Below are 13378 nucleotides of genomic sequence, written 5' to 3'. Positions count from 1 at the left end.
ACGATTGATAGATTGTGTACTTTTTCAGTGAGTGAAAGGACTGGAGGGAGGGATGGAATTTGGAACTCAAAAATTTTTTTGATGAAATGTTAAAAATTTTAAATTGTAATTGGAAAATATTTAACAAAAGCAATAAAAATACAATAAAGCATGAAAAGGAGATGGGGAAGATTATGTCAGATAAGAATTGATTAAAGAAAGTAGGAGAGGGGGCAGCTAAGTGGTGAGGTGGATACAGCACCAGCCCTAGATTCAGGAGAACCTGAGTTCAAATCTAGCCTTAGACACTTGACACTTACTAGTTGTGTGTCCCTGGGCAAGTCACTTAACTGTCATTGCCCCACCCCACCCCAAAATAATGAAAGTAGGAGAGGAGAGAGTACTTAGGGAATACACGATAGCTGTCATAAAATATCTGAAGAACTATTTTGTGGAAAAGATACTGGACATTTTGCCTCGGCTCAGAGGACAGAATTTAGAGCAGAGTAGCAATTGACAAGGAGATTTAGCATTCATCTAAAGAAAAGTTTCCTCATAATTAAAATGATCTAAAGGTGGGAGAAGCTGCCATGGGAAGTATCAGTTGCCCCTCAGTGGAAGTCTTCAAACATAGGCTGACTAACTATATGTTGTATATTTTATAGAGCGGATTCTCATTTGAATGGATGATTGCTTTCTGTGGGACCTCTGCCAATCACCTGCCTCTGCTCTTATAGATCTTCCTGCTCTCCAAGCCTCAGTCAGTCCCATTTTTATGAGTGACTGAGTCCTGGTCATAAAACTTCTTTTTTCTCACCTAAATCCTGAAGGACCTTTCTTGATGACCCAGTTCACTGTGATCTCTTCCTCCTCTTAAGTCTTATAGTTCATTTGGTACATAGTAAATATCTTAGTTTAGAATGAAAAAAGTAGGAATTATTTTGCTTTCATCTTTGTACACTAACCAAATAGAACAGTGCCTTGCACATAGTAGGCATTTAATGATTCATGGTGAATTGGATGTCCTGTGCTCTCCACTAGATTACATATAAGTATGGACCAAATATACTTTTTTTTGATTTTTAGGGGCTACTCATAGATGGTGCTCAATATTTATATCAATAAATATTGATATTGTTGAATATGTTTATTGTTATTGTTGATGGCAATGATGATAATGGAAAAGGCTCTAGGGTTCTGCTGGAGCCAGCTTGAACTGGCTCAGGAAAGTCAATTTTTAATTTAATTTAATTTTTTGGTGAGGCAATTGGGGTTAAGTGACTTGCCCAGGGTCACACAGCTAGTAAGTGTTAAGGGTCTGAGGCCAGATTTGAACTCAGGTCCTCCTGACTCCAGGGCTGGTGCTCTATGCACTGTGCCACCTAGCTGCCCCAATTTTTAAATTTTTAATGTAAACATTGGAAATAAGCAAATGCTATAAATCAGGGTTTGATTTATTGTTTTGTTGATTTTTGAAATATAAGATTAAGTGAGGGAAAATATGTCAATAATGAAGATTAAACTTAAAAGTATGTCATGCATACATTCTGTCTGTCCCCCCCCCCCCCCCGGGGAGCTTGTTAAACATTTACAAGCATAACGTTGCATATATGGGTTATATATGTTAACTCTTCATTGGTTCACTTATGTGTTATATCCTATCTGGCCACTTGCTAGTCAGATATTACAGTGTCATTCTCTGCTTTGCCATTCCCTCTATCCATTGATTAGAAGTTATCCTGTGATGTGCCCATCACCATCCTTTGCTTTCACCACCCTCCTCCTTCCCATATGACCCTATCCCCTACCCTTCTTCAAATGCTACCTGACTGAAAGGTGATTTCACTGAACATCATCCAGGTATCAGCAAAGTGGAACTGGCACTTGATGGCACTGGCCATACGGTGAAGGAGAGGCACCGTGACAAAGCGGGCACTGGGGTTGACATCATCCAGGACCAGGAGGAAGGAGACAGCATTGGGTTCCCATTCATTGGACTCTGAGCGAAAGTAGCACTGAACCTCCTTAAAGATCTTCACCCCTTTAGCAAACATGTTGTTACAGTGGACCTGGCAAGGAGAAAGAGGCAGATCCATGGGTGAGTATGCCAGCTACAACTTATACCAGAAGGCTTAGGGAAATGATGCTTTCCTACTTCTCTACAGCACTTTAAGATTATCCCCCAATGCAAAATCCACATGATCATGGTCCATTTTATCTTCTCAGTTCTCCCTTGCAGGAACCCCAAAGGTAATCTGTTTACCACATCTTGGAGTCCACTGAAAAGAAGACTAGAACTTAACTGGAATACGGGGATGGGGTAGAATGCCAACCAACTCCTTTTCGAGGAGTGCCTGAAATCATCCCACTACTCTTTAGAATACTTGCCTAAAAGAACTGGGTCAATTATAACATGATTCTACTTCCTCTTTTCCCCAACTGCAATGCTATAAAAATCATCCCACTTCTTACACAATTTCCTAAAAAATATACGTTTTTAATTAATCAACAAAATGACAAAAAAATTCAACTTAAAGGAAGCTCAAATCTCCTCTTCTTAACTTTCTTCCCTCCTCACTTAAAAATGAACATTGAGAACAAATCCCATCTCTCAAGTCACAGGTGGACTGAGTTTTAGGCCAAGAGGGTCTCAATTCAGTTGTTTGTAGACATTTTGTAAGGCAATGGAAAAGCATTAAAAACTAGTGAGTCGGGGCAGTTAGGTGGTGCAGTGGATAGAGCACTGGCCCTGGATTCAGGAGGACCTAAGTTCAAATCCGACCTCAGACACTTAACAAGTACTAGCTGTGTGACCCTGGGCAAGTCACTTAACCCCAATTGCCTCACAAAAAACAAACAAACAAAAAACTAGTGAGTCATCTGGTTTATCTCCAGTTTACAGGCAGAGCCATATACTATATTGAGCTGACTCTGAGAGAAGTTTCTATGACTTTCCTTTTGAGGTTCTTTCTGGTGTTTACCAACCATCCACATCTGGAATTTAACTTGCACTTGACCTAAAGGCCTAAATATGTTGTTATGGTTTGTTTCAGTCCTAACGTGGAGAATGGAGAATTAATGATCACTATCATCTAGATACTAACCCTTCATAGACTAGGAAATCATTTTAAAGCCATTTAATCTTTGTCTACGTCATCTTTCTTTGCTGCTTTAGCTATTTTTAGTGTTCACTCTCAGGCTGCTGGGAAATCAGAAAGGTGGTCAGTAAGCTAAGTCTCCGGAGACTATGGTCCTCATCTTCACCTTAGCTATCTTTCACATTTCAGGTACCACAAATCCCTTTCTATCTCTTGCTTGGAAAACTGTATCACATTATCACTAACAATCCCTGTGGTAAGGGGATCGACTGCCCTATTGTTCCCATCACCAGCTCTGGGACTTCCCAGATCATAGCTCCCTTCCCTCACTACCACTCCCTGCAATGGTATCTCCTCCATGTAGTAAAAAAATATGAGTTTTTTTAACAGTCGGTTAGGATAATTGAAAGACGCCAGTTTTTCTTTAAGGACCACACTTTCTGGGAGGAGACCAATGGCATGAGCTACGCACACCAGTGCGCCTGCTGCGCATGTCAGACTGCCTGCTATGCACTCGACTTCCGGGGTGCGAGCTGAAAAGGCAAGGAGAGAACGGAAGTGGGTTTTTTTTTCTGCTCCGCTGGTCTCCTGGCTGCGCTGCACAGACAGACTCGGACTGGAGTTTGACTTGGCCCGGCTCTCGGTTAACAGCACGTGCTTGACTCGGTCTCTCTCCCCAAAAGTGGCCTTCGGTTTTGGTGAGTTTTATACAGAATATAGACTAAGCCTAGATTTAAGACGATTTGTATTGTATTTCTATTTTCCTATCCTTCTAATCAACATCACCTTGTGACTATCATACAATAAAGGCTCTATCTAGAAAACCAGAAGCTTCTTCCATTTACTAGTCTGGGAGATAAATTAAGGGAAAAGTTAAGTAGGGGAGATTTATGATCTAATATCCAATTTTAATCTCACATCCATAAGAATGCCCTCCTTAAGGGCAGGGACCATCATGCCTTTGTATTTGTATCCCTAGAACTTAGAACAGTATTTGGTTTAAGCCTGTGAGCTTCAAACATGCTTTTTATTCATCCATCCATCCATCCATCCATCCAATTCATTCATTCATTCACAGAATCACAGAAGCTTAAAGTTGGAAGCCACCTAGTTGATCATTTCCAGTTGAGCCTCAAGTTGGTGTACATGGGACAATGGGATGAACATTAAATTTGGAATCTAGAGACCAATTTATCCACTTACTACTATCCTTTTCTGACCCTTCATCTCTTTCAATCTTAGTTCTTTCCTTGGAAAAATAAGGTGGAGAGGAGGGAAAAAGCTGAACTTTAAGTCCTCTTCCAACTATAACATGGGATAATATCTATGAATAATGATGGGTATGTAGAAAAAAATTGCATACAAAACAGTAACAGAATCGAGATCCACCAGAAAAAGCTCTGAGAAGCTAGCTGGTGAGGTAGATAGAGAGCTGGGTATAGAATCAGGAAGACTCATTTTCTTGAGTTCAAATCCAGTCTCAGACACTTACTAGCTATGTGACCCTGGGCAAGTCACTTAACCCTATTTGCCTCAGTTTCCTCATCTGTAAAAATGAGCTGGAGAAGGAAATGGCAAACCACTCTGGCATCTTTGCCAAGAAAACACCAAAATGGGATTCTTGAAGTCAAACATGATTGAAAAGACACAACAGAAAATCTCAAAGTACCCTGTCTGCAGTCTGTCAAATACCTCCTGTATTTGACACTGTCACCACCCCAGTGTTCAGGCCCTCTCTTTTCTCACCAGGACTATCAGAAGGGCTTCCTAAGCAGTCTTCCTGCCTCTATGTTCACCTTTACACCACAACCAAAGGAACTTTCCTAATGTGCTCTTCTACTCAAAAGTGTTAGGCCAACTCCTGCTCCTGGCATTCAAGGTCCTCCCCCAGCCTCATCTCATCCCCCTCCCCTTCACATATTCTGCATTCTTGCCCCATTGAACTACTCTTGCCCCACCTATTCCTATCTCTGACCTTCCTATCTTCTACCTCTGCCTCTGTGTCACTTTGGTGACACTGTCCTCTGTTACCAGAATGGGCATCTTCCCATCTTCATCTGTTGAAATCTCTCCCATCCTTCAAGCCCCTACTTAAGTGTTGGCTTTTCCATTAACCCTTTCCTGACCTTGTCTCCTCCCCTTTCCAACTTGAAGGTCAAAGAGATCTCTTTTTCTTCTTCAGTGCTCTCATAACACCTTGCCTTGACCTCTCTATTGATTTTGTCTCATTAACCTCAGAGAGCCAGCCTTGGAGCCAGGAAGACCTGAGTTAAAGGCCTATCTCTGATGTGTACTATGTATGGGCTTCGTTACCTTGTACAAGTCTTTTGTGCTCTGGGCAATCCTTTAAGACTACAGGGAAGTACAGGGAGATGGAGCACCCGCAAGTGAGATTTCTCTATACTATTGAAAATAGGTGCCAGAAATAGGTCTAGCTGGTCCCTCATTTTCATGTAACACAGGCTAGTCTGGGTATGCCTAGTTCAGGTAATATGGAGGCCTGCATGTGCTAGCACTTGGCTGTTTGAGTCTTTAAAACTTCCAAGATTAAGCCAATGGGTTCTTTTCTGCTGAGTTCCTTTCCTTTCTTTTCCTTTTCTTTCCTTTCCTTTCCTTTTTGGAAGCTCTTATCTGCCGTATCCAGAGGGTGTTGTATCCAGCAAGGATACCATGAATTGAACCAATGAGAGAGAAAGGATTTCTTTCCCCTTCTCCCACTTTTACCTTTGATTCAAGAAATAGAGTTGAGTTATTTGTTTCTGTTATGTGCGATTTGTCTTCTGTTTCAGGTGCTGGAGCTAATCCCTATAGAAGTTCCAGCCAGAATTCCAGGCAGGGTAATGCCAGCCAGGCCTGCATGGAAGCTCTGAGAAGCCAGGGTGCCTGAGACTCAAATCAGATGAGGTCTCTGGACTTGGAGCTGGGACTCTATATTCTATGTGTGAGATTTAAAATTGGATACTGAGCATTAACCTCCCCTTCCTAACCTTTCCCTTAATTTATCTCCCAGACTAGTAAATGGAAGAAACCTCTGGTCTATAGTTAGAGCTTTTATTGTGTGGTAGTTACCAGGTGATGTTGATTAGAGGGATAGGAAAGTAGAAATACAAACCAAATAGTCTTAAGTCTAAACTTAGTCTATATTCCATATAAAACTCACCAAAAGCCCAAGGCCACCTCTGGGGAGAGAGAGAGACCAAGTCAAGCACGTGGTGCTAACGGTGAGCCGGGCCGCGTCCAACTCCAGTCCACGTCTGTCTGTGTGTCACGCCAGTCATCGGACCAGGAGAGCAGGCAAGACCTCCCACTTCCGTTCTCTCCTTGCCTTTTAAGCTCGCATCCCGGAAGTGGAGTGCTTAGCAGCCGGGCTGATGTGCGTAGCCCGTGCATGGCCGTTGGTCTCCTCCCCGAAAGGGTGGTCCTTTAAAAACTGGCGTCTTTCCGTATTCACTGACTGTTAAAAACTTTTTACCACATTCCCCCCTTTGGAGTGGTTTACCATTTCCTTATCCAGTGGATTAAGGCAAAAAGAGGTTAAGTGACTTGCCTAGGATCACACAGCTAGTAAGTGTCTAAGGCTGGATTTGAATTCAGGTCTTCCTGACTCCAGGCCCAGAACACTATTCAATGAGCAGCTTAGCTGCTTCCCTCCCCTACCCCTATCTGCTTGAAAGGTTTGCACCATATAAGTAGGATATAAGATTAGGAATTAAGAGGGACCTCAGAACCCATCTAGTCTAACTCCTTTCATTTTCTAGATAAAGAAACTGAGTCACACAAGGAGTATTCAAGGCAGGATTTGAATTCATTTTCTCTGACTCCAAAAACTCTGTTTTCTCTATACAATGCTATCTCTGGATCTTTGGAGTCTCCAGCATCTTGAACAGTGAATTGCATGTGGTAGGGGCTTGATAAACTTTTGTCTAACAAATGGATATTAAGGAGTTAAAAATGCCTTCACTTTCTATTTTGTCAGATAAAAATCAACTGATTTCTTTCTGCTCACTACAAAAAGACTTAGTGGCATTAAGATGCTCTCTTTACTAATCTATTTTGAGCCAAAGTACTTTATTGAGTGGGGTAAGGGAGGTTTTATTTTTTTCTCTGACAGAGTACTATATAAATGCTTGCCATCGTAACAACCTGTACTAATGATGAAATGATGGAACAGTCAGTTCAAATTCAGCCATTCTCTCTCAGTGACGTTATCTGGTGATTTCTTCCATCATTGAATTGGAAATTCATTTATGTAGTAATGGACCTTGATTAAAACTGGAAAAGAAAGTAAGCCAACCACAGAGTGGACTCTTTTGTTATGTCATAGAGGTGTGACATTTAAAATCTAATATGTGGTAGCCTCATTCCTGTCACAAGTATAGGGAAAGCTAGCTAGGGTTTACTTATAAATTAGAAGCTTTGGCACCAGTTTTGGTGAAAAAGAGAACACCTGGGTCAGAAAGCCAAGAAAAAGCCTATCTACCCTAGAGGAGAGATAAAAGTTCAGCCTGGCCTGCTTCTTCTCCCAAGTCTTCCACTGTGAGCCTGTGCCAGTGCCAAACTGACAGAGCAAGCTCCTTCTGCCTCCCAAGGAGAGGTGGTCCTTCCACCCTGCTTCAAGCTAATTGGCTAGCATCACCCAAATCCATTGGTTCACTGGACTTGAGAGTGGTCCTGTGTTGAGGTCAGAGTCCACAGCCTCTGACAACACACCCTCTTCAGAGTCAGGCAGGTGGGGTTTCAATTGAATTAACTTTAGGTGAGTTAATCAGAGAAGTCAGTCAATCTCAGTCAATTCTATTAGTCCAAATCAATCCCAGCTGGGGCCTTTGCGAGTTGGCAAAGCCTATTATTTTCTTACAGAGGTAATTAGGTGGAATAGAGTGCTGGTCCTGGCATCAGGAAGATCAGAGTTCAAATCTAGCATCAGACATTTACAAGCTGTGTGACACTGGGCAAGTCACTTAACCTCTATCTGCCTTGGTTTTATCTACTGCAAAATGTGGATAATCACAGCACCTACCTCCCTGTTTGTCTCAGTTTCCCTCATATGCAAAATGAACTGGAAAAGGAAATGGCAAACCCCTCCAGTATCTTTGCCAAGAAAGCCCGTAATGGGGTCACAAAGAGTTAGGAACAACTGAACAACAAAAAATTCCCAGGGCTATTGTGAGAATCAAATGATAGAATATTTGTAAAGCATATAAAACAGTGCCTGGCACACAGTAGGCAGTTAAAAAATGCTTATTTCTTTCTTTCCTTCACAGAGTCAATAAACTAAGTAGAATCAGGGGACTTTGCTTCAAATCCTACTTCTGACATTAGTGAATCTTCCTATACCTCAATTTCCCTCTCTCTAAAATGAATGAGTTGAATTAGATGGACTCTGGAATCCCTGTAGCATCAAGATCTATGATACACCCAAGTTTTCTAGTTTCCTTTTGTTTTTTCTCCAGCTGTTCTAATGATGAAAACATGTGCTAACACCTTCCTTGGGAGAAATCAGCTGTTTTCATTTACTGAGCATGAGTAAATGATACAAAGCTTTAAAGAGAGAAAGACAGACAGAGAGATGGAGACAGACAGAAAGAGACAGAGAGAGATGGAGACAGAGATAGACAAGAGAGATAATGAGAATCAAAAGACACAATTCAAAGCTACAACAATCTTTTCAAATGGTTTTGAAATCTGTAGAATGAGAAAAGTAGCCTGTGGGGAAGGTGATAATCTTTTCCACAGATGTTTTGAGGAATTCTCCTGGAATGCAAATAAACAGCCTAGAATTTCATTCACATGTGTGTATACTCATCCTAGACATTTTCTGGGCCTTTTACTAGGATGTGTTAACTATTTTCTGAAAGACAGTTGTTCTCTGCCCTGGGACAGGCCCCGATTTGGTCAGTTACACGTGGATACCCCCATCTACAAATAGGCAGTTCTGACACATGGACCCTAATGTGTCATTTAGTGGAATTTACATGATCTGAAGCTAGAAAAGCTTGCCTGGGTTCATGTGCTGGCTCTTTATATGAGAGCTGTGTGACTCTGGGCAAATCCTCAGGCATCTCTGAGCTGTTTCCTCAACCTCAAAATAGTGACAATATAGGTGCTACTTATTTCACAGGGTTATTGTGAGGAAAGGTTGTTGTAAACACTAAACCATTATAGAAATGTCAGTGTGTATTGGTCAATCACTGTGCATGTGAGGCAGTGTATAAAGTATTATGGCAAATTTTTAAAACCTATCTCCAAATGTCACCCTTGCAAGCTTGAGTAAGTCATTTATATTCTCCAGTCCTGTTTCCTCATCTGTAAAATCAGTGGGTTGGATTCTATTGTTGTTCAGTCATTTTCAGTTGTGTCTGACTCTCAGTGACCCCATTTGGGGTTTTCTTGTCATAGATACTGGAGTGGTTGCCATTTCCTTCTCCAACTCATTTTACAGATGAGGAAACTGAGGCAAACAGGGTTAAGTAACTTGCCCAAGGTCACACAGCTAGAAAGTATCTGAAACTGGATATAAATTCAGGTCTTCCTCAATCTAATCCTATCTAGCCTCAACATTTAACAAATAGTTCAGTAATTATACAATTATTAATATTTTGGCATTGCAAAGTATTTGAGATACAGAAACAAAATGAAGCAGTACCTGACCTTGAGAAATTACATTTTACTAGAGGCCTTTTACATGTGCACAGATAATGAGAAGTTACAGAGGGGTGGGGGCTAGAGAGATGTTAAGGGCTAAAATTCTAGCTAGTCTGTCTAAAATATCTAATGAGTAGTCGCCAATAAATTATAAGCTTCAGCAAGAGTTAGGCTTTTAAGCATTTATTAAGGAGAATAAGAATTTGGTAAAGAGAGAGAGAAAGGCTAGATTCCTATCTATTAAAGGGAGAGCGCATTTCTAGCTGCCTTCTCTACTAGCGTCCCCAGGAAAGAGCACGAGACAGCGCTAGTCTCTTCCCTCTTCCTCCCACTAGCCAACGTCACTTCCTGACACCAAAGAAAAAACTCCTGGTCTTGCCCTCAAAGACCTTCACTTCATGGGCAGAACTCTTCTACAGTAAGTCTCCAGCAGGTGGTGTCATTCCAATCATTACAGTTATTAATCAGGAAAAAATTCAATAGGAAAAAATCAAGGCAGAAGAGAGCTTGGGAGAATTGGGCAGTGATCAGTGAAGAAGTAAAGGTTATGTGGAGGAAGTCATATTTGAGCTGAGCCTTTAAGAAAGAGCAGGATTTTGAACAGTAAAGAGAATGAAATAGTGCATTGCTGTCATGAAGGATGCCTTGGACTGAAGAATGGAGCCCAGCACTGCAAATTGAGGTAAAGGTCACAGTACAATCTGTCTAGAATGTGTAATGCATGCAAGAGTACTTGCTAAATGTTTATCCCCCAGCTTTCTGGGGGTGGGGTGGGGGAATTCACATAAAACACATGCATGTTTAATTGGTGTTCACATCTTCTCCATCACTATCTTAAGGCTAGACAATCCACAGAACAGTAAATCAAGCCCAGATTTGTAGTGTTTACTTGTTTTCAAGGTGTAAATGCTCACAGTGAAAATCTGATAATCAGAAGTTGGTATGAACAGGCTCCTACACACCCCTGAGTGCATGCAAGGGAAGAATGTGAAACGAAGCCTGAAAGATGGGTTTGAAACAGAGTAATTAATGCCCATCTAAGGAGTTTGTCTTTTATACTAAAAGCAATAGGAAGCACCTGAAGGTGTTTGAACTAAAGGGTAATATAATCAGACCTGCTATAAAGAAGATGATTTTGGTAGCTGTGTGAAAAATGAATCGGAAAGGGTAGGGAGTAATTGCCCAGGAGACCTATTTTGAGGTTATTTCAAGAGTCCATGAGAGAGGGGGCAGTTCGGTGGCACAGTGGATAAAGCTCCTGCCCTAGATTCAGGAAGACCTGAGTTCAAATTCGACCTCAGACGCTTGACACTTACTAGCTGTGTGACCATGGTCAAGTCACTTAACCCTCATTGCCCCTCAAAAAAAAAAAAAAAGAGTCCATGAGAGAATCAATCAAGCTTGATGGTTGTGTCTTTAGCAGAAATGAAGTTTGGAAGAGGGGCAACATTTAGAGGAGATGTAAGTTAAATTTTAAACATATTGAATTTCAGAGGCCAGTGGGCCTCAGTTTCTTCATTTGTAAAATGAAAGGATTGGACTAAATGACTCCTAAGGCCCTTTTCAGCTCTAAATATTTGATCCTATGATCATCAGGAACTCATCACACAAATAGTTAAAAAATGAAGATATGAACCTGTCTTCTTATTCCAGACCCAGTGTATTTTCTACCATGCTGCCCTATCCCCAGAGTACCCTTTGTGGCAACAATGCCTACTCCATTTGTCACCAAACTCTTCTTTCTACCTCCGCATCCTCATTTGGTTTAGAAAAGTACTATTTCCTTTGACTCAGTCAGAGAAGAATCTAATTCATTCCCTCCCCATCCCAACAAGACCCAGGATCCTTTCCCAGCCCTCTTAGAAAAGCTCTCCCAAAGTCTGATGGCCACTGACCTTCATGGTGGTGAAATTCCTAATCCGATCAAATTCAAACATGATCTCGATGTAACCGTTGGTGGCACTTTCATTCCTCCAGCCTACGTAATCATAACCAGGCCAAACATGGTACTCATGGGTCTGGGTGAAGTCATCCAGGCCAGAGACCCCATCTGTCAGCTGCCCCAGACCTTCTGTCATACTGGCCAGCCCAAGAGAGGAAGGGAAAAGGAGAAAAGAGCCTGGAGTTAATACCATATTCATGGAATTATTCGCTACATAAATTTTGTAACACACCAAAGTTTTTCCAATACTCTCAAGAATAGAGAATTGAAAGTTGTGAATTTCTCAAGAAAATGTCAAAAAAGAATTCATTTTGGAATAATGAGTCATTTATTTGGTTGGATAAGAAGGCATTCCAGATAATTGATTTTTCCAGAAAAATAAAGCTTGCTCTCTCAAGCAGAACATTTCCTTAATATTTTTTTTTTGGCGAGGCAATTGGGGTTAAGTGACTTGCCCAGGGTCACATAGCTAGTAAGTGTCAAGTGTCTGAGGACTCGGGTCCTCCTGAATCCAGGGCCGGTGTTCTATGCACTGTGCCACCTACCTGCCCCTCTTTAACATTTTTAACTCTGAAGATGTTGAGCCATGGTAAGGTTAATACACAGAGAAGTGAGTGCAGGTGTTATTGCTCACAGAGAACCAGAGGAGAATTCCCACCACTGCTATCCTGGGAAGTGACCAATTCATGGTATTGAAGGGCAGGAAGGGGACTGATGGGAATGCTCTCAGAGGTACAGAAACTAGCTGTGATTGGGCATAAAGTGCATAAGAGGGGTTCAAATACTGCCTCCAATGCTTGCAACCTGTGTGACTTTGGAAAAGCTACTTTGAACACTCTTTTCCCTTGACCTCAGTTTCTTCATCTGTGAAGTAGGGAGTTAGACTCTGAGGTCCCTTTCATCTCTAGATCTATGATCCACTATTGCTTTGAATTTAGTAGACTATGGGATGAGTCAAGGAGGGCCTAGAGGAGATGGATCAATAAGGGTGCCAGGGATACCTGACTACCTGAGTGATCTCAGGCAAGTCACTCAATTCCCCTTAGTTTCATTCATTCATTCATTCATTCATTCATTCATTCATTCATTCATTCATTCATTCATTCTTTATTTATTTGTTTGTTTGTTTACTTGCTTTTTTATGGGCAATTCATTCATTTAATCAATTTATTTATTCATTTGTTTATTTTTTATTTATTCATTCATTCATTCACTCATTTATTTGTTTGTTTAGGCAAGTAAATAAATTCTCCTTAGTTTGTTTTATTTGTGCTTGATTTGGGGAGTCACTGATAAGCTGAAGAGTGTTTTTGGACAAGTAAGATGATGGAGAGTCATTTAGACTGATTGAAAGAACTGGAAGATACTTAGCATGGAGAAGAAAAGACTCAGAGGATCATGATCTCTGTCTTCAAGTATTTGAAAAGATGTATTTGGAGGAGGCTCAGAGAGGCCTAAGTGACCTTTCATGGTCACACAATTTCACAGCATTCAGGTAAACCAATAATTCTTAAATTATCTTTCCTTGATCTATTTTCCAGGTCAGTTGTTTTTCCTAAGATATTTCACATTTTCTTTTATTTTTTCAATCTTTTAGCTTTTTATGAGGCAATGGAGGTTAGGGGACTTGTCCAGGGTCACATAGCTAGTAAGGATCAAGTGTCTGAGGCTGGATTTGAACTCAGGTCCTCCTGAATCCAGGGCCAGTGCTTCA

The 13378-nt window shown here is 41.1% G+C and overlaps 1 protein-coding gene across 1 annotated transcript in view; it reads right to left on the bottom strand.

Moving 5' to 3' along the window:
• Positions 1-13378, bottom strand: part of DDR2 (discoidin domain receptor tyrosine kinase 2) — a 214340-nt gene that overhangs the window by 26470 nt on the left and 174492 nt on the right. Inside the window, exons 8-9 of the mRNA XM_044003928.1 lie at positions 11618-11801; positions 1805-2048 (exon numbers count right to left, since the gene is read on the bottom strand). Of these exons, the coding sequence (XP_043859863.1) occupies positions 1805-2048; positions 11618-11801 (428 nt within the window). The remainder of the gene's footprint in view (positions 1-1804; positions 2049-11617; positions 11802-13378) is intronic.

This window comes from Dromiciops gliroides, chromosome 4 (assembly GCF_019393635.1).
Source record: "Dromiciops gliroides isolate mDroGli1 chromosome 4, mDroGli1.pri, whole genome shotgun sequence".
Taxonomy (NCBI): Eukaryota; Metazoa; Chordata; class Mammalia; order Microbiotheria; family Microbiotheriidae; genus Dromiciops; species Dromiciops gliroides.
This window is presented reverse-complemented; position numbering and strand designations above follow the sequence as displayed.